Source organism: Apteryx mantelli, chromosome 1 (genome assembly GCF_036417845.1).
Source record: "Apteryx mantelli isolate bAptMan1 chromosome 1, bAptMan1.hap1, whole genome shotgun sequence".
Taxonomy (NCBI): Eukaryota; Metazoa; Chordata; class Aves; order Apterygiformes; family Apterygidae; genus Apteryx; species Apteryx mantelli.
The window spans coordinates 21,801,588-21,826,611 of NC_089978.1; the positions used below are offsets into that span (position 1 = coordinate 21,801,588).

General features: G+C 38.1%; 1 protein-coding gene across 1 annotated transcript in view; it reads right to left on the reverse strand.

The window, feature by feature from the left end:
- Window positions 1-25,024, reverse strand: part of MICU2 (mitochondrial calcium uptake 2) — a 164,788-nt gene that overhangs the window by 63,686 nt on the left and 76,078 nt on the right. The window contains exon 3 of the mRNA XM_067289818.1: window positions 7,649-7,796. Within this exon, the coding sequence (XP_067145919.1) occupies window positions 7,649-7,796 (148 nt within the window). The remainder of the gene's footprint in view (window positions 1-7,648; window positions 7,797-25,024) is intronic.

Consider the following 25,024-nt stretch of genomic DNA (forward strand, 5'->3'; position numbering starts at 1 on the left):
TGGTGTTGTAGAACATAAGAAAAATCTATTTTAACTTTTGAAAAGGACTGTAAATAAATTAGTGGTTCAACAGGTGAAGATACTATGATACTTTAAATCTGCATTAAATATCAAATATTATCAGATAAACTAATTTAGATGTCTCTGTCTTCTACCAGAGAAAGAATGCAGCAGGGGAAGGAACTTCTGGGATAGAACAATCTTCTCCAGAAAGATGAACACAGATACAGTCTAGATTTAATGAACTGCAGCATCTTCATTTTCTGAAACATTCTTGTATCTGTAGTCCTTTTCACAATTTAAAAAAGATTTTCTTATATGTTCTACAACAGCATACCAGAGATGGTCCTAACACAATATAGGTTGTATAATCTAGAATATAAGCTTAAGTATATGCAACTTTAAAACACAAGTTTTACAGGAAGCTGGAAAGGTCTTTTAAAAATACTCCTGCAATTCAATGAAAATTCAGTGCAAGTCAGCTGAGCCTTACCCTTCTTATACCTGTTACCTTAACAATATGTTACAATTTCTGATGCAATATGGCAAGTTCATACTATTCTTTCTAGATATTACTAGACATTCAGATGTTTTTACATCATAATAAGGAGAGGAACAAAAAATACTTTTTCATTCAGTTATCATGACTTCAGATATTATGGTTTACATGAGCATTCTACAGATTTACCCAGAGCAAACTGCTGGTTCTCCAGTGTTTTGTCACGCATCCCTACGGTCACATTGTTTTAACATATGATTATTTGGCATATAGCCATGCATCTAAAACTCTCAAGGGCTCATTTAGTATGCATTAAGTTGACTGGTACAAAACACTATCACAGGCGTTTTGTACTGGCACGAATACTGTGTCATGACATCAGATCCCATTTACTGTTTTCCTACTATTTATAAAGAGCTGGCTGCTTCCTTAAATCATGCCTAACCAATCTGATAGCCTTCTATGATGGAATGACTGGCTGGGTAGATGAGGGGAGAGCAGTGGATGTTGTCTACCTTGACTTCAGCAAGGCTTTCGACACAGACTCCCATAACATCCTCATAGACAAGCTCAGGAAGTGTGGGCTGGATGAGTGGACAGTGAGGTGGACTGAGAACTGGCTGAATGGCAGAGCTCAGAGGGTTGTGATCAGCGGTGCAGTCTAGTTGGAGGCCTGTAGCTAGTGGTGTCCCCCAGGGGTCAGTACTGGGTCCAGTCTTGTTCAACTTCTTCATCAATGACTTGGATGAAGGGACAGAGTGCACCCTCAGCAAGTTTGCTGACGATACAAAACTGGGAGGAGTGGCTGATACACCAGAGGGCTGTGCTGCCATTCAGAGAGACCTGGACAGGCTGGAGAAGTGGGCAGAGAGGAATCTCATGAAGTTCAACAAAGGCAAGTGCAGGGTCCTGCACCCAGGGAGGAATAACTCCATGCACCAGTACAGGTTGGGGGCTGACCTGCTGGAGAGCAGTTCTGTGAAGAAGGACCTGGGAGTGCTGGTGGACACCAAGTTAAGCATGAGGCAGCAATATGCCCTTGTGGCCAAGAAGGCCAACGGTATCCTGGGGTGCATCAGGAAGAGTGTTGCCAGCAGGTCGAGGGAGGTGATCCTCCCCCTCTACTCAGCCCTAGTGAGGCCCCATCTGGAGTACTGCGTCCAGTTCTGGGCTCCCCAGTACAAGAGGGATGTGGCACTACTGGAGCAAGTCCAGCGAAAGGGCTACAAAGATGATTAGGGGACTGGAACATCTCTCGTATGAGGAAAGGCTGAGAGAGCTGGGCCTGTTTAGCCTGGAGAAGAGAAGGCTGAGAGGAGATCTTATCAATGTGTACAAGTATCTAAAGGGAGGGTGTCAAGAGGATGGAGCCAGACTCTTTTCGGTGGTGCCCAGTGACAGGACGCGAGGCAACGGGCACAAACTGAAACACAGACAATTCCATCTGAACATGAGGAAACACTTTTTCACTGTGAAGGTGACAGAGCACTGGAACAGGTTGCCCCGAGAGGTGGTGGAGTCTCCTTCTCTGGAGATATTCAAAACCCACCTGGATGCAATCCTGTGCAATGTGCTCTAGGTGACCCTGCTTGAGCAGGGGGGTTGGACTAGATGATCTCCAGAGGTCCCTTCCAACCTCAGCGATTCTGTGATTCCTTCCATAAAATGACAGTAACAGAATTAAGCAAATATGTACAAAGGTAATCCAGTGAAAAACACTGCAGTAAAAGTAAGCAAAAAATTTTTTTTGATTGTGCCATTCTTCCTTTACATAGTTCTTTGCTGTGTCAATGTGCAAAACAAAGTAAGTCTGTTAGGAAAGTCCGCATTTGTTATCAGCTCATACTCCTTAAATGGCAGGACAGTAAATATTTTTCTTCATTATCACCCTGATAGTAAATAACTTTGCAGGTGTGATTTAATCAATAGGAACGCCAAGATTTCACAATTTTTTGGCCCATATTAAAGAAAATTAGTAATAAAGAAACCCATGCACCAGGAAACAAATGAAAAGAATTAGTGAACTAAGGTCTATGAAGCAGGGTTCAGGATCATTTAGGTTGTATTTTATGACAGTTGATATATTTGCACTACAGTTCATCTGTTTTCTTATCTGAGAAAGTGTTGTATAATAAATCATCATTTATTGCATATTTTGCAACTTTGTCAAAGGGCACACCTAAGATTTTGTTTCAGTAATAAATTCTACCCAACTGTGTACAGGAATTCATTTGACAATCTAGACATAGTTAAAATATTTTGGTATTTTCCAACTTCAGCACCTTCGATCTAGCACCAACAATCTAGCTATTCATCTGGTTTACACAGCACCATATTTACTTTCTTCTAAATTTAATTATGCTTAAAAACCAACAGGAGATTATGAAGTAATTCTCCAAATGAAAATCACCAGTGAGCAAACAAACCACCAAAGCTGCTGGACAAGGACCTCTTCTCCCACCTCTTAACTGCTTTTCCTTCTCTCCTTTCTGCTTGCTTTTTCCCTTTGAGAGTGTTTTATCTCTCTATATGAATTAAGCAACAGAAGGTTGGAATCAAGCTCAGCTTTACTTCTTGGTGCATGTGCATGTGGCTAAACTGTTCGTTATTTTCACCTTTAGCAGGTATTTTGTTGTTCAACTATCACTGAGACAAATGGGATTTAGGTGCTTCAGCACTAGGTACCTTGAGGATCACTGAAATCAGAAGCTACTGCATACGGATGTCGCAGTTTGGGCAAAGTGACGCACTGCTCTGTCCAGGCAGCTTGCTCCTGCCTCTGCACTTCCCCAGGCAGTGCCCCAGAAGCATTTATACCCCTATCCAGCAAACTGGAGAACTGATTTACCTAGTAACTATGCCAAGAGAAAGAAATTATTTGTTTTACCCCATATCAGTTCCTTGGTTGGGTTCAGCATGCGGCTGTGCAAACATTTATGCTGGCAGGAGGGAGGCAGCACAGGGCGAAAGCGGGCAGCCAGTGTGGGAGGGAGCTCCGTCACGCTTTTTTGGTGACTGTGCTGGCTTATGCTTGCTTACAACGGGCGGGAGGCTGCCATGTCAACCCAAGCACTGGCCAGTTCGCTAAGACGGACTGACGACAGCTCCCTTTCTCTTCTGGAGAAGATTACTAAGTGCCTAAGCAGTAATCAGCAAAAGCAGGGTTCACTGACTGAATACTCCACTCACACAAACATCTACAGGTCATATAAAATAATATTAAAAGATTCTGTTTCACTTAGACTGCATTGCACTGCACAGTTTTAAGGGGCTTCCACAAGCTGAGTGCTCAAGTTCTGGTCTGAATTGAGACAGCGAAGCCACATACGTGCTCTCCTAAATAAGGGCCTCTCTATTTCTGCCTTACCTCCAGGAAGTAAGAGGAAAGTTGAGTACCAAAATTAATTTACTAATAAAACCTCAAATAAGTTTCCCTGGCTTACAGTGTAACTAACCTGCATCCTTTCTCAGCCTACTCAACTGCTCTGCCTGCTTGTCATCATTACTATCATACCAAACTTAACTTTGATCAATTTGAGAAAAGCAAGCACTGAACTAAAAGCTGAATATTAAAGTTGTAAACAAAACAAAACAACCCCTTAGGCAAATGCCAATGTTGCATAAATAGGCAGACAAAGGGTGGCATTTTCACCTACATCCAATCTCAAGATCAATTTTCATCACCCTAGCCTAAAGCTAATGTTCTCTCCAGGACCTAGCAAAAGATGCTGATTAAGTTTTCCAGGGAGAACCCAATTCCTGATGAAATAAAGGATCAGCTGTTGAGATAAGTTGAGAAGATTATGTGTGTGCACTAGCTGAAAGTTTTACTTTCATTTTCACTAAAAAAAGATGGCAGCACCACACTCCAATCATGTTTTTATTGTCTTCAATATCCTAAATGAAACTGCATAGGATTAATTGATACTGCAGTTTCAGCCTGGAATTTGCCGGCATCTGATGTAATTTGCAAAGAGGAAATCAGAACAGGATTACAGCAATTTTGAAATTCCACCAAATGCACAGTTCTTCCAAACTGGGCTTCTTTTCAAGTTTAAAGACACTTAATCAGAACTGAGAGAACAAAATAAAACTACTGCATAGATGCAGAAATGAAAATTTGTACCAAATTTGTACCATTGGTTAGTTTTTTTAGCAAACAGCAGACATCACTCCTTCAACACCAGAGAAAAAATGGCACATTTGCATAAAAAAAAACACTATGCGAGTTGTTAATACTCTCTGCTGACAGAAAATAGAACACTTTGTTTGAATGTAACTTCTAGAGTCAAAATGGTAGATTTACTTTCCTTGTAATCATTTAAGGAAGAAGTATTTGTCTCCCTGCATTGCTGATAGAGGACAAACATCTCCCTGTGCTCCACGATGCCCTTCGCTTCTGCGGCTGCAGCTGCTGCGCGGGGATTCTGCAACCGCAAGTCCAGCCTCCTGTGACAGCTGAGGTACACAAGCCAAGGACCTACAGTCCTCCTCCCCTTTCCTGTGTGCAGTTTTGCATGTGCGCTTGTGTGAGACACACGCATGCACACACATTCTCTATCCACTTCTTCAGAGGTCGGGGGAAAGAAAAGAATTGGAAATAGTAAAGGAGAAAGGAGACTCCATTAATTTGCAAAAGAACAAGACAGATGAGGACAAAGGAACAAAAATATTAGAGGGGAAAACGGGACAGAGAAGAAAGCAAGAAAATATCCATTTCCAAAAAGAAGAGACAAGACCATAGCTCTGTAGGATTAAAAAGAGAATTAACCACAGAGTGGTATGAATGGAGGGTGAAACAGGCAAGATTACAGAAAGAACAGATTTAGGAAGATGAACTCTGAAGCTCATTTTCTCCCTGAAAATGTAGCAGAGGGAGACAGCAAACAATTTCCCATGAACAGAGTCAGTTCTTTAATATGCAATACTGCAGTACCTTCCGTACAATCTTTATAATCATCACACAAAAAAGTAAAACTCAGTCATCTCAGCAGTTTATTCTCACAATCTGCAGTCTTTAATGGAAGCTTCATCAATGCTAACTACAAAGCCAGAATTAACTGTAAGCTATTAGGCTGATATTTCAAAAAATAAATTAATGCTCATTAATTACCACATCTCAGCAGAAATTTTGGCACCAGTGCTTCAGAATCAGCACTAGCTGCTTATTGATAACGTTTAAGATACTGGTTACTACGTACAAAAGCCCCACTGCGGTGATCCCTTCCTTCCTGCAGTCAGCCGCCTCAGCAGTCTCAGACCGGACCTTGATAAGCGATAGAAGAGCCAGACTTTTGAGGAAAGATCCCAGCATTTTGGAATTTGCCTGCTGCATTGGTCCAACATAGGCAGAATTTAATAACCTTCCAAATGTGCTGCAAAGGCTGCATTTGAAAGAACATGGGGTTTCTTTGGGTGGGAAGAAGCTGATCATATGTTTTATGATACAAGCAGAGAGTTTCCTATTCATATTAGCAAAGTAACTGAAATTAACCTGGCTGCATTACAAATAAATCTTATCCACTTCATTAAAAATGTGCATGCATTCTATAGCTGGAGTAAGCAATTAATATGTATGAACTGCTAAGACTGAAAAACACTTCTTTTTCTAACCTTGCTTTCACAGACAACTCTATGAAACCCACACCTTCAAAACAGAAATTTTCATTACTCACTGTCTTTCAATGTTTCTAGTTGGAAAACTCACTGAAAATCCCTTCAGGCTTTTTCACTCAATGGTGTAAGTTTTGAAGGAGAAAAAAACTCTTCCTATTAGCTATATCTTAAAAAAAAGTATATATTTTGAGAGTCTCATTGACTTTCAAGATCATAAATCCTTCTAAGGATTTATGTTCAGCTTTATATAACATGAGAAGTTGTGTGTCAGCAGTGAAGCCACATGCCCGTATCAACTATAGATTTTTGGCAGACACAGGAAATCTTTTTTTTATTACAGATTCTTGTGCCCTGTTCTTTGACTGTTTGCAGCTCAGTAACTTCTGTTCTACCTCCACGTTTCCCATAGCCTCGAATCAGAGTACCTTCAGGCCTCATTTCTCCAGGTCTCTCAAACCTTCCCACACGATTGTGAATTCCCTTCTATATTTCCTGCGGTCCTTCTAAACACCCTCAGGTCACTCCGACATCCCCTGCTAGCTGGGCAGGGAACAGCACAGACTATGTATTGCTTTTGCTACATAATGTGCTTGACTAGTTAGTATGTGCAGACTGGCCAGCAAACAACATTTAGAGCTGGGATTTCCCCATCTGTCCCTCAGTAGACATACTAACAGGATATTTCTCTTCTGAGTTGCAATTTTCTGTGAAACTGAGAACTTAACCATTCTAAAGGAAAAACTTCTTGGGGAAGCTGTGAAAGCCAAATATTTGGAGAAAACGGGTGCATCATATTAAAGAGAAAAAAAATCATTCTAACATGGTAAATACAGAAGAAGACAGGAAGACAGATAAAAGAAGCTTAAGACATCGGGCAGAGTTAGCCCAAGTGGAACGAGGTCAGAAAACCATGAGAAAAGGAGGACGACCATCTATAAGCTTTTTATCGGTGTATTTGTCCAAGCTGCTCCTCAGACATCACATTTTAAAAATACTTTTTTGTTTTTAACGTGCAAACAATTCTTCTTCTCTTCATAAACCAGAAAAGATTTGATATCAGAAACCTAGAGCTGAGCTCAGTGCTTTCTTACACTCACTGAAGTCACTCCCATCACAGCCTCTTCAAAAACACCCACAAAAAAACAACAAAAAACCCAGGCCACAATGAACTTATCAGTAAAGTGCACACACGTACAACTGGGACAGGAATGGTATGAACATTAATATATTAAACTAATATATTACAGCCTTTTTACTTTCTGTGCCATATAAGTAATTGAGGAATTACATACTAATTAGACATGCAAATTATGCAGACCTAATACCATCAAGTCTCCAGATTTCTAGATCATTGGTGCTTAAGAGGTGTACAGACTAGTGCCTGTGAGGATGCTTAAGTACACTATTTACAAATAGGCTTCTGCAGATTTATGTCAGATAAAGGATCTTATCCCAATAATTTGTAAATCATATCTTTAAGAGGACTTCAAGTTTCTGTCCCTTCACAAATACAACAATGAGAAAACAACTTACGTTCAACTTGATCAAACATTACTGAAAACAAGAAATCTCTTGGTGTCATGTAATATTCTCCTTCATATTCCAACGATGCAAAGTGCATGAAGCGATGCTTCCGAAGAGACAGTCTTTCTGCCATTTCCTCATTAGCAGCATCTTCCTTCTGAAACAGAAAAAAAATCTGTGCAGAAGATGGCTGGATTTGTAGACCAACTTTGTAATTAGAAAGAATCCGATACCTGGTCTTGATTAATCTCAGTATTTGGGGATAACCATAACAAGAGTCTACCTGAAATTAAAACTTTAACAGCATAGTCCTAACAAATGAAATGTGTATGTGACATCTGAAGTATTTACTGGCTTCACTGAGAGTATGGTTTAACAATGTAGCTGAGCCAAATTAACGGCTTGCTGTTACCAAAGGCTGCCCCTGCTTCCCACTCCCCTGCTCTTAGCCATATGGTCCTGCACCTCCTTGCCTTCTCAGCTTTGCTGAGCCAAGTTCACCTTGCTAACTCAACAGAAAACTAAACTGACCAAACAGCAAAAATTATTTTGCCGGGTTAATGACTGGCTCAGCAAAGGTTTAAGTGTGCACTACATTTGTGCAAATAAATCACTCCTGGAGTTAATTATCAAATTATGGAACAACTTCTAAGATGGGAGAATAATAATGTTCCAGATTAGGTATGGGCCTATCTTTTAGAGAAATTAAAAAAATAGAAAGAGCAACATAAACACCAACAAAGAAAGAGATAGTATCATCAATCCCAAAGATTCAACATGTCAAGGAAACAAAAAGCTTTCAAAAAAACCTCTGAACCCTACCAACTATCGAGAGACTCATGATCAAAATCATAAAAGTTGACAATACTGCTGAAGAATAGTAATAGTATTTAATGGCAGAAAGGGAGGACAAAGAGTGAAACTAAGATTTTTACCATTTAGGATTTCAAAGATAACAACTGAGAATAGGAAAATGATAAACTATAAAACTTAGAACACACTATATGTATCTGAACATAAATCACTGAACAATTTTACCACCAGTAGTACCACTCACTGAGTTTAGAATTAGTCATATTTTAGGAGCGTTAAAAGATGTGAGAAAGCAATGGAAAAGCAAGAATATCTAAAATGAGACTGAATACTGAGACTCCAGCTTGAACACAGCTGCTACAAGCAGTTACAGCAACACTGATCTCCATCTAGATCAGGGTCTGTGGCATTACTCATCATTTGGTTTGGCTCACAGGGCACAGCCTACCAAAGCCCAGAGTTAACTCTTCCGGCAAACTCTTGCTGCCTGCTTGTGAAGTTTGCAGTTTCCAGACCATTTGCATGGACTGCTTGGCATTCAAACATTTCAGTACAGGGCCGGTGTCTACTACATTTTGCAAAAGGGGGGTTGCTCCTGAGCAGACAGTGTCTCAAAGACCAGTGTGCGCAGGGGCTTGGGACTGGGCTCTGTAGCCAGCTCCTGGTTACACTCAAGCCAGTCACAGGTGTAGCAACAGTCTCACTGGCGGATGTTAAAACGTAGTGTCTGCTCGACAAGTGTGGCGGGGCGAATTGCGGGTTGCAAGCAAGCAGGCAGGAGCAGAACGGCGGAGTGGGGAGACCAGCAGGGACACCTTAATAGGCTTTGCTGAAGTCCGCACTTCACCGATTGTAACTGCAAGCCTGGAAACAGGTATGCGGTTGCATGGGAGGCTCCTCCAAATAACTGTATGCATTCCCAGTTTTTGTAAATAGCGGAGCAGGTGATGGGTGTGCGTGTATGCACACATTCAGGGAGTGCATGAGCGAAGGGGAAATAGGAGTCTTGAATCATTTTAAAGCTGTGATGAGATTTCAGACCTTTTCAGTTTTAACTCGTTATTCCTTGAGGATGGGGACTGCTAATTCTTTTTAAAACTTTGTGAGGGCAAGTGACTCCGTAATTGCTTTGTTAACAAGCTTCAACAAATGTTGTTGCACGTATCAAATGAATAGCTCATAGTTGCAGGACATTAACATGCAGTATTCTTATTAGAATCATCTCCTTCTCATAATAACATGAACAATTTTTTCCCTAAAGCAAACTTAAAAATGGAAAATTGCTTTGCAGTTATGCTTTAACTGAAATTATGGAATGCATAAACACAAAATAAAAAAGTTTATGCAAGAAATAAAAAGTTAATCTTCATGCTAACTGGATTTTCAAGTTTCTAAAATCTTGCAGTATTTGTCTGAATTCTGTCTAAAGCAAAACCTTATTACTGATATCAAAGCACGGAGTTTCAGCAATTCTCAATTTTAATTGAAATAAGACAGGTACAAGTTCACATATTAACTCCAAACAGTGCCTTCTATCTGAGGATAAAGAGGATGCATTGCCATCAAAATAATAATAATGCGTGACTATAGTTTCATTGAGCCCCCTTTTCTTTCATGAAGCTAGCATCCCTTCTTTGCAAAACAGCCTTGGGAACAAGTGTCCTTTCTTATGAAAGTCAGCTTCAACTACTAGCACAAATTACAGAAGCAAACCATGACACAATGAGATATATCAGCTGTGCCAACTCCTGCTATTTATTCAAAGTTTCTGCAAAATGCTGGAAGTCCTGTCACTGTAGAAAATCTTAGCATCTTTTAAAAGTGGTCTAACCTCTCTGGATACTATCAAGAGCTCAGCTAGAGCTATACTGGAGCTCAGCTGCTCACATTTAACTGCTTGTACTTCTCAATAGTGTATGGTCCTCACAGACTGTAAATTCATGGTGTTTCAATGAAAGCAGGGCAACTTACACCAGCTACAAAGCTAACTTTACTTCTTTATAATGGCAGGTATCTTCATTCCTGCTTTCCCTCCACTTTTTACTTTGGTTACTGTGATAGTCTCTTCAGCATATTAAAGTAATTACAAATTCGGACTGATACCAATATCTACTCAAATAACCATAAAAAGCCCAGCAAAGGCAATGGGGTCAACTCAGTTTGAGAACATTAGAAAAAAATGGCTGTACAACAATCAGGAGATTGATAGCACAGAAGTAGCATAAAATGAAAACAAAATGCTTGCAGTTATCTAATATCCCATGATTTTCCTCTTTAAATAGGAACACAAGGCAGACTTCAGTGAAGGTCTGGGAGAAAAACAGGTAAAGACAAAGAAAGCAGCATATAAAACATTTTTTAAAAATTCTGAATTTTACTTTCTCCCCCAAACGGTTATGACAATAAAGGCTGAAATTTCCCCAAATAGCTCTGCATTCTGCAAAAAAACTCAGAAAAAAAACATTCGAAAGTTTATTTCAAGATCTCTGCTACTACAGATCATCTGGTAGGCTAAGGGAACAGGGCTTTTTCAGCCTGGAGCAGAGACGACTTCAGGGGGACCTAATCTTCAGGGGGACCTAAAAATCTTCTAATTACCATCATTCCCACTATGTTTTCCACAACTCCATCCAAGACTGTTCCAATTGGTATAATACAATTTTGGTACCTAACAACATCATGACTTTTTTTTGTCTCAGTGTCATGAAAGAGTTAAATGCTTCTGCACATCACTATTACAGAGGGCACTCTGGAATCGTAACCTCTTTAGGCTAGCAAACCCTCCAGAATAACCCCCAAATTCTCTAAGGACTTGAGCCTGCTACTTTTGGCATCAGAAACTAGAAATTCACAATCAAGTTGTAATGACATCAAAAAAAAAGATGACTTCTTGGGTGTACGCCATATAACTTACAATTTGAGAAAATAATAAATTTGTTTCTGCAGTTTTAATTAAATGGAATGCAACTGGATGTTTGCCTCCTAAAAATCTTGCTACTTAGCACTGATTAAATTTTAGCAGACTTACACTAATTAGATGTTGATACAGGCATAAAAATTCACTGAAATAGGTGCAGTTGTAGACCAAAGAGCAGAATGTTGCGACAAATTTATAGTCAAACTCCCCTTGGTTTTATAAAAGGAAAAGGAAATGTTACTTGGGATTGAATCACTAGTTCTTGACAATCTGTTCAAAGGTCCTTTTTTTTTTTTCCAGATAACGGAAGACAAGTTGATTTAAGTAAAACAACAGAAAGGAGACTTACAAAACGAATGGCCCCCCACTCAGATTTTATCTGTTGCCCTTCTGCTGTAATCATTTTTGTTAGATTAAAAGCAAACACCATTATCCCATTCACTTTTAAGTTATTTTAAGATCAAGATCCTGTTGTTCTCTATGTAATCAGGTATTTTCTATAACAGAACTTCATTCTTTAAAGAATGGAAATATTTAAATAGCGCCACATTAAAGCCAGTAGTATCAATAAACACAACCACGTATAAATGACAATGCATAACCATATATGTGTTTATGACTTCCACTACTGTTTCATTCTTACTGAAGTACCAAAAGAGTATGCCTTTAGTTTCTTTTCAACTGCAAATGTGTTTATTCAGTGCTTCTGCAGGTACAGAAGGGTTTCTCTTGGTGGAGCTCTGCTTAATAAAATGACTTCCTCAATCTCTTCCAAAAGCATTCATCTGATCAAGAGACAGACCAAATACTAGATTATTGTCAACTCAATTATTTGCAGTTCAGTTGTGTGGGTTGCAGATTACTGACACCACAGATGGAGAATTAACTCAAGTCTCTGTTTTGCATGGTGTGGGACTTCAGCTAAGAAGTCCTGTCAGATTAAAGGTCATGGCATACAGTGGAAATTGGGCTTTCTTTTCTATGTTTCTGCAGCCAGAAGAGCTGGGGAATGCAGTATAGAGATGCTGCAGTGATTCATCAGAGAATCAGCTCGAGGCCAGTGGGCTTGTTTGTAACGGCTGTGACAGATTTGACTTGACTCCAGGAGTATCCACCGTTTCTGCTCTGAGATGGCTTATTTCATCAGGCATAGCAACATGTAAAACCACAGTCAGCTCAAGCCCGGCACTGTGCCTGAGCTAGTAAGCCCTCTCATTGAAGGACAGAAAAGCGTAACGCAAAGATGCTGAGTGGCCCTTCATTAGCTACCCAAAGTCCAAAATGATGAGTGCAAGAGCATGGCTGGCTTTAGAACCTGGCTGGATCTCAGCAGCCTTCTACAAAACTAGTTGGGTACAGCTGCTGCACCACCACAGCATTGAAGGACTTGGCAATTTTGCTGTGATGTTAGACCCAAGCAGTTTCCATGTGTTCATGTAAAGCTGCACCTGACGTAATCAACACACAATTTGGGGAGCATGATGCAGACATCGGGGCTTTGTTGGAGATCTGGCATGGCACGCAATTACCCAGAGCTAGCAAGTGGGATCAGAAATGAGTTAGGTCCTTGAGACGACGCTGGCATACGTCTGTGGCAGCTTTCCCAGGACCCACATTATTTGAGTTTTTCCACTACATGGTATTTCCCAGCCCCTATGACTAGGAATAACTGTAGGTTGACTCAGGGTAACGAAGTTACAAACAACTCCAGCAACATAAATTATCAATCTTCTATAAACAGGCATGGACAGGGAAAAACAGAACAAAAACACTGTCTTGACCAATACTATTACTTGGTCTTTTTGGAGCCACATGGAGCTCTTAATGCATTTGCTTATAAACTTAAGTTACAATGGGAACCACTAGTTGTTTGTTTAGTCTGACTTAAACATCTTATTCCTCTTAATTTCATCCTTCAACATACTGTCATTATTTAATTAAACTCTGAGTGACAGCTTACTTATATGCTGGTCATCATACTTCTCTAGTTAGCCAAACTGCCAATTACTACCCTCATACTGCCTCATTTCTTCTCCATTTCACCACACAAAACCAATTATCATAACTTTGATAAACAGTATGAACAATACAGTTTACCATGGCTATTCTCCATGTCAAAATACTCATTTCAGAAGATGTTCTGGAGCATAATTCCCAAGCTCTTTGCTTTAACGATATCGTTTCTTTCCAGCAAACAATCTTTGTTGTTTCTGAACTGCTATTACCAGTGATCAAGTTATTGCTGAAACTATGGTTTATGACAGTCCCCAACTCCTGACTGAAAAGCAGATATACTTTGCTGGAAAAGAGAGGACACAGACATCCTAAAGCAGGTACAGATCATGTCTTATGGCTACATATTAAATATAGCCAAGTGAAAGGTCGCAGCTTACATGCTCTTGTAAAAGCTATAACCCCTTTTCTCTTCACCTACCTGTATCTCTTCATGTCCTCAGCAAGCAAGAATGCCTGACTCACAAAAGGCAGCTAGTAAAGGATGAAAATACATGGGAAGTATTAGAAAGTTATGAATATTTTTAAAGGTCAGAAGCATAACTCGCATTTGATCTGAGAAAGGATAGATGACTGAACAGCTGTTCTAATTCATATTCCAAATACCTGCCCAAACACTGAATGAAAATCATGTTTTGAAGGAAAGGGTGATCAAACTACTTCTTGTGAAGCACCAACACAGAACATCCATAGGGTAGCAAGCTCTCTCTCAACAGTTCATATCCTTCTCACTTCAATTAAAGTCCTGAAAAACTTCCAAGTACTTTTTCCAAGCACTTTTCCCCGAGTCATCCAAGGAGTCCTTCAGCCAGAAAAGTATAAGATTTGACACTCCTGCCATTTCTAAAAAAGACTGACAAAGCATTTATTTTGATCATAGGAATGCATGAACAGTGCAAATGGCATCATTTTCCTCCTTCTAACTCATTTTGTGGAATAGAATTAAGTAAAGATAGATATATTGTAGGAGAAAAATCATATATTTAAGTCTGGACTTCAGATCTGTAAGGATCTGTAATCAACATCTCAACAGTGCAAACTTAAAGCAAGTAGGATACAAAATTCAGATTTACTCAGAGACAGTGTGTGAGAAGAATCCATTACTTTTTTTTTTTTTGTAAAAGACTCTTGCAAGCATAATTTGACTATGAGATTGACTTATGCTTATTTTTGTCTTTAATAGTGGCATATAAGAAGAAATTAAACCATAAGAAGTATGCTGAATTAATGTTAAGGCTCTGGCTGAAATTCCATCCTTAACTTGTGCTACTGTGTGCAGCTAGAGCAAGGGCTTCAAACAGTGGGTGTTCCACGTACCACATGTTCTACAATACCAAAGCACAACTCAATGAATTAAGAATGAAGTTTCAGCTTAAATGTAGTTGTCTTTATGGTTTTATGTCAAACCTCTGATGTTAATTTAAGAATGCAAATGGTAAAGCTATAATAGTTAATGGTGAGTTAGAACTGAATGATACAGAAAAGACTCACCAGTGTTTCCCTCTATGATTGACGTGGCAATTGATCAGCTGCTAGTCAGCTGCTGGCACCTATAAGCATTACTGAAGACTATGGTTTGCTTCTTGGTTTCCTGCACTGAGAAAAGCCAAAGGGCAACATTACTTCTTAAAATGAACTTTCAGATTTATGTAATGAATCTGTTTTATCAGTCTCTTAATTCAGGATGCTAATAAATAATGCATGGTGTTCAATTTTTGGTTTTGATATATTTTCTTGGTATGAAAAATAGAAAGCTTAAGTGGAAGCAAAAGCCTCATATTTACTGTATCTTTGAACATTTTTGAATTCATTTAATAAAAATGAAGGGTTACATAAATAAGATCATGATAACCTTTAGCTAATGTTAGTTTGGTAACATAGCTAAATAGATTCTGTGTTCATCGAAAATGTAAGCACTTGTGTACAAACTCAAATACTTGCAGCTGAGTATATGAGCTAGAAACGATTTAAAAATAAGTGTATATACTTATGACATCTCTCCCTTATATTTACAGTTATGTTTTCCACTTTCTTTCATTTTAATTTTTCTCCCTTTGCATGGAACTTGGTATCCTGGTGTGCCTGCATCTTTTATATATGTTTTCCATCATGCCTTTTTTCTGTAATATAAAATAAATGATATTTTACAGTTTATTTTTCCCCGACACCATTCTTCTTTCTTTACTCATTCGCAAATTATTATCTCATTTTGCTTCTTTGCATCCTTTAACTGTCGTTCTTTCCTTCATCTGTACACCCTCTTCTTTCACTTTTCACTCTCCCTGGGAGGAAAGGTAAAGCTACAAGACTTCTTTTCCTTCTCTTTTGAAAGGAGGATCAGTGCTCTACTTTTCTTCCCCGATTTGGAAGAGTTAATTTACATCACTCATTTTACCTGCTATAAAAGCATAACTAAACCAATGTGCGGGATGTACGTTAAAATCCAGTTGGTGCCAGCAGGCTCTCTGGGAGCCTTAGATTTGGATCCATTAATTCATACTTGATCTACAGATGGATTTAGCAACTCCATATCAAATTTCTCTAAGACTGATGAAAACTTTGCAGTTAACTTGTGTCATTATTGTGTATCAATTTCAACTCAATTCGATCCGAAATGATCAAAATAACAGAAAACGTAACTTAACCTCAATCCCTGCTGCACATACTAACATATCTAGTACGTGTGATGAATGCACAGAGGATAAAGTCTGAAGCTCAAGGTTTAGAAGTTTCATATGATGCAATGATTTATAGATGAAAAAGATTTTTGACAGGAAATCCATTTTATACAAATATGTGACTCACAGAAAGCTCAGAATTGTAATATTTAAGAAAGCCTGCGTAAGTATGTGCAAAAGAAGTTTGTGTTTTCACAATAAAGAATGTGAGCCAAATATCAAGTGCACCAGTTACCAAAACCAATACCAAGTCAAAGAGACAAGATCAGACGCAAAATCTTCTTATGAATTAATCTGTATTACTCTATTTCAACATTATATTTCTCCAGTTTGACCTAGCAGATCAAACTGCAAGCCTGGACATAAACTAAAGCAGGAAGAAAAAGAAAAAAAGACTGATTTCCATTTGAAAAAAAGTTCTAACTATTTTAATGACTGTACAGCACTGTGAAATTAAATAAATAACTACACTACTAAAAACACTAATAGTCTTAAAATCATTAAGGATGAAATGGACAAAAGATGGAAAGAGCCCAGACTCTCAAAAGAACTGGTCAGCACACACAACTGCGCACTATGAGAAGGAAACAGCCTTATGTCTAATGATCTCAGCACTGCTGAATATAAGTGCTCCAAAATTAGATGAATCCATTTCTATGCAGCAACAGGTGCCACTCCTGTCCTTTCTTTCAAATAGTTGCTCAGACAATTATGCTGTGCTAATACTAATTAGTGACAGTTGTTCAAAGCAGCAGCTGAATAGTTTTTTTATTTGCATCTAAAATCCCCAAATTTTTGTTTTTAATCTTTCTGTCCCACTCTGTATTTCACTGATTTCAGAGCAAACTGGCAGACAAAAAGCCAGTTAACAGAATCCCTACCAAACTGAGAATTAAACTGAATATGAGGATAATACAGAAAACAGTCTCAGTTCGAAAGCTTTTTCAATTTCACTATGCATTTCCAGGCATTTCAGTTTTAGCAGAGCTCACTTTTTAAATATAAAAAGTAGTAGGAAGCTAAGGCTTTTTCACAAGCAGAGTATAACAAAGGCAGATAAGGTCCACAAGTTCTAACATGACAGAAAACCAATTCATTTAACAAACCATACATTTTCACCTCAACTTGCAAGTTATCACATTGCACTGCCTACAAATCCCACTAATGCAGTTGATGCTCTGCTTGAACACTCTTCTGTAGAAATACTGAATATATACAGAACAGCAGGAGGACCACATAGACACTTTAAAGGCAACACGTACAGGAAACAGATCCATACAGCTTTCTTAGAAAGCTCATTACACTGGTATTATATTTGGCAGTCAGTTGACTTAAGTGAGAAGTGTATTGCACCTATTGCTCATTGATCTTTTTCAGTCAAACAACTGCACATTAAAATGATAAAATATGAAGACATTAATACATGTATCTTTAAAAGTAATAAGAGCTAGGTATTTTTGAAAGATCTCATGCTTACGTGAAACTGTTACATGGGGTTTATATATTTGCCTCTAAAAAGCAGTATCATCTCCCCCTGCTGAATATTTTCTCAATTCAAATGATGTATGGACTGTCTCTCAGGCACACCTTCTCGGGAGGACCTGTGAGAGGCTTTAAGCCATCTGAACTTTTTGCTTACTGCAGACTTGCAGATCTTTAGGACTTTTCAAGTTAATAGTTTACCTCTTATGAGTATGTGTGTGGTAGAAGGAAACCATATATGCCCTATTCAAATAGCTTCTTGTTTTTTTGGGGCAACTCAGACAGTAGCTCCACTTGTTCTGTTCCAGACTATGTCAACTGGGTTGAGATAGTCTGCTTGTTTCGTGCCAATTCAGTTTAATTCAGTGTGCCCTTCAAAATGGGACTTTATCTGAGAAAGGGGAATTTTTGCAGTCCAAGTCATGACAACTGCACAGTGCTATATATTTTTGCCTGATGCTTTACAGCTTTAAAAACTTTCTATTGTCATACTTCTTGATCCCGTTACAACTGAACGGAGAGAAAAAAATTCTTAATGGCTTTAATAGTAGGTGGTTGAATGATAGACCAGAACAGACCAGAAAAGACTGTCTGCGTATTTTCAAAACTCTTTTCAGAATACCTATCATTTTAAAGCATTATTTTTAACATGTTTGCATGTCCAAAATGTTTTAAACAGTGGTTGAAAACACAGCACCTTCCAGAAAAGTACAAGTAGAAACAGTCTTAGATTTGCATATCAGCTCATTGAAACATGCTGTGTGCCAGTTATAATTAGGCATTAAAATGCGCATCCTTTAATCTGACATTTTTTAACCTAGGAACTTTGGATTTGCTCCACCAGGAATTTTCATCACAATGCCGAGATTGCTTTACAAGAAATACACTTTATGTTACAGTTGCAGTTCAGGCAAACACTGTGCTGATCAGAAACAACTGTGCAGTGATGGGAACCAATGGACCCACTTCTCTGCCAGGTATATGCACCCTCAAAACACAAATGCCCTGGGATGTCATTTTCCTGGACTAAAACCAAATACCTCTGTTCTGTACAGAAGATTAAATGCAACTCAAACTGAAGAAAACAGGAAGTAATATCTATGTAAGGGTCCTATTATACTTTCAAAGACTGAAACACAAGATGACAATCTTAAATATGCAAGTATCATATATGCTAGCTGTCTTTTCTCTCTGTAAATGAGTGCTTTTCTTTAGTCAGCCTGCATATGCTTTAAAAGTAACTTGTATTTGTTATGAATTCATCCAAATTTCAGTGCCCTCCTTTTTGAAAGCTCTGATACAAATGAAGAAAACTCAGGTAGTTCAAAAATGCAGTGAATCTGAGCACTAAGTTCCATTGGCTGGTGCTTGACTGAGACATGAGAACTGAATTTACTCTTCATGGAAAGAGAGGTCTCCCTGGTCACAAGATCTAGAAGTTGGTGTTTTAAGGCTCTTGTTTTAACCCACCCATGTATTTAGCAGTATCACAATTCATTGTTCATTGTAGGTTGGTATGACAGCTGTACACAAAGCTACTCAGAAAACACCTACCAGAAAAGAAATGAGGAATTTTACAGTTTAATCTTTTTTTTTTGAGATTGTCCATTTAATAAGAAAAACAAAACAGAAGACGACATGCAACTAAACAAGTGCTTGCTACAAATATTCTGAAATAAAAAAATTCACTGCTTAAAATAAAGAACAGGCCAAATAATGGGGTGATACTCAAAAAATATTACTTCTCTGAGAACAAATACATGAGAATCCTAGATGTGACAGATTACTGGAAATAAAGGAACACTGTGCTCAGAAAGAGTCAGACTTTCCTTTTGTGATAATGTTAACATTACGATGCTAATCACATTAATGTTCTCCCAGAAGCTTGGAGGCTTCCTAGGGAAAAATGCTTTCAAAGTTTTTTTCCAACCCCTTTACAATGATGACATTTTGTACATTAAAGACACATGAAAATGGCAAAGAAAAATAAGAGACTGAAAAAAAAAAAAAGCCAGATACACTCCGGATTCTTCTACATAAGCAACCAAATTGAAACCAAAATAAATACTTAGCTGAATCTGTCACAATACTCTTTTTCTCTCTAAGAAGGCTATCAGGTTTTAAACCTCAATATTACCTATACTATATCAAGATGTTTTCTCAGTTCTCTGAGAGCCTGGTACTTAAAAAGGTGGCATACCTGACAGGGAGTTAACTGACTAGGTTGCCATAAGAGAATAAACCCCCTACTATCACTAAACCTCTCAAATAAAGCATTAAATAGCATCTGTGAAGTGTGAAATTCTTCACTTCTAAATACAGTGAACTAACACGGTTAGGTAAAACTTCCATAGTGGTAAATTAATCAGAGAATAACAGCACATAAAAGAAAGAAAACAGAGTCCCTTTACAGCTTTTTTCTTTCTCCCCCCTCCCCTTTTTTTTTAAGGTTTAGTCACTTATATGAAAAATGGCCAGCAAGTTAAGCTCTTTAGAAGACAGGTCAGAGTTATGCTCAGAGGATTTAGCTGGTCCCAGCAGTGACAAGAAAAAAACATCCATATGTCCTGAAAGATTAATACAAAAGTAACAATAAAGTAATTTCAGCCACAAGCAATGTTTATAATGTAATCAAGTTGTAAAATTATATTTATTTCTCCATAAAGATGCTGACTTTACTTCTAAACAAATGATCTGTTTTCTGTAGGAGTGAATGATCTTGGAACAATGCATTGCGTAAAACTTAGATGTCTTAAAGCACACTATATATTCCAATGACTAGATATATTCTTTCTAGTCTTGCTTATTTTTTTAAACTTTCTACCTATGCAGAATTTTTCTTCTAGAACATTTTAATTTGACACAGAAATTGCACACGGAAAGGCAAGATTATGAGAGACAGCTAAGAAATCTGTGTCATGCACAGATCTGCTGTTCCACTCACTGTCCAGTACCGGAAAACAGAAACCACAGCAAAAGCTTTATCTAAATGCTGATATTCCCATTCTCTCGTTAACCATTTTGGTCAACTTTATTTTCTAAAACTAAAACATCCATAATAAACAGTGAAAATACTCAAAACAAATAACACTGCTCAGACATCTAGAATTCTGCTTATTCAAATTGACATACTTTGAACTAAGCAAGAATTATTTCATCATTCACTCAAAGAATTTTCAAAGATTAGAGTAATTTTTTAAGTCCTCATTGGACTGTAAAACTCATCATACTCAAAACTGATTAAGAATGATCTTAAAAGTTCCAGTAGATTGCTGTGCTTATCAGGACTTTTAAAAACAGTTTTTGAAAGCTTCTAATAGAAAAAACACAGAAAAAAGAACAGATGAGAAACATAAGGACACTAACAGAAGGTAACACAAGTTTGCAAATGACAATTATATTTATACATACACTCTATTTGCAAAAAGAAAATGCCTTAATCTCCCTAAACTGGGCATCAAGCAAATGATTGTCCAGAAAATTACATTTACATTACAGAAATTGAAAAGAACTAATAGATCTAATAGTTTTAAGAACAGTTATCCCAAGAGTTGAAATAAATTCAGTATGAAGCATTGTGAATAAAGTAATACTGCCATATATTTATTTGAATTGGAGCCATTACAGAATGTAAAACTGGTGTATTCCCGATTACAGTAGACTTGTAACAATCCTTCATTTTCTACTACTGTTTATAAATTCCATCCTCTAATTTTGACCTTTCTTTCTATAGTGAAAGTTCAAGTATGTTTTACTCAATCCTCCCTTCAGAGCCCATCACTGCTGCACCTTTAGCCAGACAGCAAGGTCACAACACAGCAGCACAATTTTATTCTCTGGAGCATCTGAATCTACCTGTTAGATCATCAATTTCTCTGTGTTACATTCCTCTGTACCAGAGATAAAGTTGTTTTCAGTCATTCTGGCTGCACCTTAAACTGCTTTTGTAAAGGTTGTAGTACCATCTAAGCAGGTCATCAGGCATCTGCTGACTTTCTTTTTCAAGACTCTACGGCTATCAGCGTTGCTTCATTTATCAGCAGCTGCCATAGTCTTGGAAGCCGCCCCTGCTAATAGCACAAACATCCCGTTTCCTTGGGAGGTCCAGAGCTCAAATCTGATGCAATTCTCTCTTCTCCTCCTCCTCTTAAAACTTTTAAGATTATTTGCATCTCATACTCCTTTTGTGGAACAGTTTGGCTACAGCATTTAATTCAAGAGGGACAAAATTGTGTGAAAAACAAACTGAGCCAAATTAATACTGCATTTGTCCCATCTCTTTTCTCTTAATATAAAAAAATTTATCAAAAATCCTAAGACCTCAGGCATGTCTACATTTTTCAAAGACAGACTATTTGTAAATCTTTACAGTAGTAACTAAAAGTAATGCAAGCTAGTTTTCCCATGCGGCAAAGTCATAAATGCCCCCTTTATGTCAAGAACAGGAAGATGCTATTTATTCTGCAATCAACCAACTTGAAAACAGTTCCAGCACTGAAGATAGTAGTGAGATGGGCAGAAAACAGTCATAGTGCTGTTCTTGCTGTGTTTAGGAAGCACCTAGTTCATTTTGAATGACAGTGAAAGAGAAACATACATTAGGTCTCCACTGCATCCAGTGCATGGGCTTAGTCAAGCTCAAACTCTCCTTGCCATCTCCTGCATTTAGATGTGAGCTTAAGGTGACCTTTGGGGAACATCTGCAAGTGAGAATACGGCCCCAGGGTACCCTTACTGCAACCAAAAATACAGTGTTGCATAAACACAGTATCTAGCCTGGATGTCACCATGCTTTTTATTTTTATTACTCTTAAAACATAGAGCGAAAATAGAAGTCAGCCCAAAAAGAAGTCAATTTGTAAACTCAGGAGTATTTAGATTTTTTCTTTTTTTATGGGGGAAGTCTTTGGAGCATACATACAACACGAAAGCTTATTTTATTATGAAATATTCATTTAAAGTATTTACACAGATAACTGCTTCTAACCCTGAAAACGTGCCTTAAGAGACCTTGTGCACTTTTAAAAGTCTTTCGAGTCACTTGAGTACAAGGCAGAATGGAGGCAGATGCTCGAGGCTCTGCAGCGCCCCCCAGCTTTGACTTTCCAACCCCGACATTTCAAAAACATTTCTATTCAGAAAAACAAATAAATGCACACATATACAGTAAGACTTAAGCTCACTCTCAGAGCTGAACTCATGCATATGTCTATGTCTATCTTGAACGTATTTTAAAAACATTTAAATGCTTTCCTGAATTTGGACAATGGTGGTCTCAGAAGAACTGAGGAATGACTGCACTGGGTCAGACCAATGCTCCATCTCACCCAATATCCTGTCTCCTTCCTTATGGTCTTTGGCTGCAAAGTCAGAACATCTGAATGAGTAAAGTATCAGACTTAAAATCCAATGGCAGTGTGTCTGCATTAATTCATTGGCCATAAGCAAATGCTTAGGAAGGAATAAAAATATTCCCTCAGTCTCAACCTATTCTGAGCTCAGGGACATCTTGAGCCAGATGTGGTTTCTATGCATTTAAATAACCTTCAGTTATTTCTCTTTCAGGCACTTAACAACATCTCCTTGAACCCATGCAAACACTCAGTGACCTTTTGGCATGGAATGTCCTACATCTATTGCCTATCGTGAAGAATCGCACAATAGATAATAGACTTTGGGAATGCCAAGTTATACCAATTATACGCCAGTTTTGTGATTAAGGCAAACTTAAATATAGCTGATTATTTCTCTCTGATTATAGCTGATTATTTCTCTCTCCAGGATAGCTGGTTCACCACACATCAGTTTTTCAACCTCACAGTAGTGGTGAAAAAACTCCAGAGGTACAGTTTCCATCACTTAGCAGACTGTACTAAGTAATAAGATGATATCACCACAATCTTTTTCATTAATGACCTATCCAGGGATATAAAACTTTACTTCTAGCAGAAGATGTTATTTCTTTATTCCACTAACCAGTCATTCAAAAATTCTCTTTTACAGGCCACCTCTTAAGTTCTTTCTTATCCATTTTAATAAACATTACTTAATAGCTGTGCATACTGCCAAAATCCATTATCTTAAGCTGTAAATTGATAGCTGGAAAAAAAATGCCTTAACCTTCAGTTGAACAAAAGCATTGTGCTTGCTGTATGTTTTGTTTTCTTCAAAACTGCAGCTGCTTATTTCAAATTAAGCTACATGGTTGTGCTCAAAACTGATCTATTTTCTTACACTTCATTGATCTCAAATCCAGCTAGAGCATTTTTATGATTGCCAAGCTGTTTTTAGGGTAACATCTGAAGCTCTTCAGACCTGAGTCTAGTGATTATATATGCTGCTCTTTAGCTCTTGGAAACAACCTGAAGTGACAACCCTTTTAAAAGTGGGTTAAAAGCAATGTAGTTGAAACACAGGTTTTCTTGTATTTAATATTAAAAAACACCTTCGGTTTAGATTTGTTCCTGAAGCCACACACAAATCAGGAGGAGGTGGTCATTGTAGTAAGAGAATCCATTTTTGGTATCTAAATTGTATGCCTAAGCCTGGGAGCTAATTTCACTTATCTTTCTTACCCAGGGAAGATATAATAGATACCTCTAGACAAGAGATCCACAGCAGGCAACTGCTTCTTCCCTTTGGTTCCAGAGGGTCTTAAGAGTAGGTTCCTCATTTAGGTATCTGAAGTTACTTAAATGAAGATGAATAAAGTAGCATGAATCTCTCACACAGAACCAGCTTATGGTAATCCTCTGCAAGGCTCTGACTTAGTCTCTGGGATATCAGAATACACTCTCGAGGGCAAAAACATCTAACTGAGCGGTTCCAATTCAGCGTCGTGCCTGCAACAGCATGAACAGAGCATATTCTCAGAAAAGCTCACGTCCTCATGTGGGAAATACTTGTTGGCCAGAGATACCTGTAAGTGTACTTAAGAGTTGTGGCAAATAGCATGGGCTCGACCATTTGGACAGAACTTCCTCAGGACCAAACGGTGATTAGGCAGGGTTTGCTACCTCTGAGTCATCAAGCTGGCTGAAAGCAAGGACCATCTTGTGAGGATCCAGTAGGCAGAGGGAGATATTTGTACAAATCTTTTTGTTCTGTCTCCCCTAGTTGCTTGAACTTTCTCTGTTTAAGTTGCTAGCTTTTATTCAAATAAAGTTAGTTTGCTCTTTTTGGGGAGCCTCCTAGAGGAGAAGCTCCAGGTAGTTCCATACCAGAGATGTGGCTGACTTGGTGTTCCATCACACATACCATTTAAGATACTGAATAATTACAAAAAAAGTACCACTGGCTTTGCTTTATTTTTTGCAAGTCACAAAGTTTCTTACTGACCTGCTTTAAAGTGATTCTATCTGCATTTAGAAACTGATATTGTAATAGCTGCTACTTCTAAAAAATGAGAAGAAAAAAAATGTAATAGGAATTTGGTTTATATTAATTTTATCCTAAATTCTAAAATCAAACATTTGTATACAT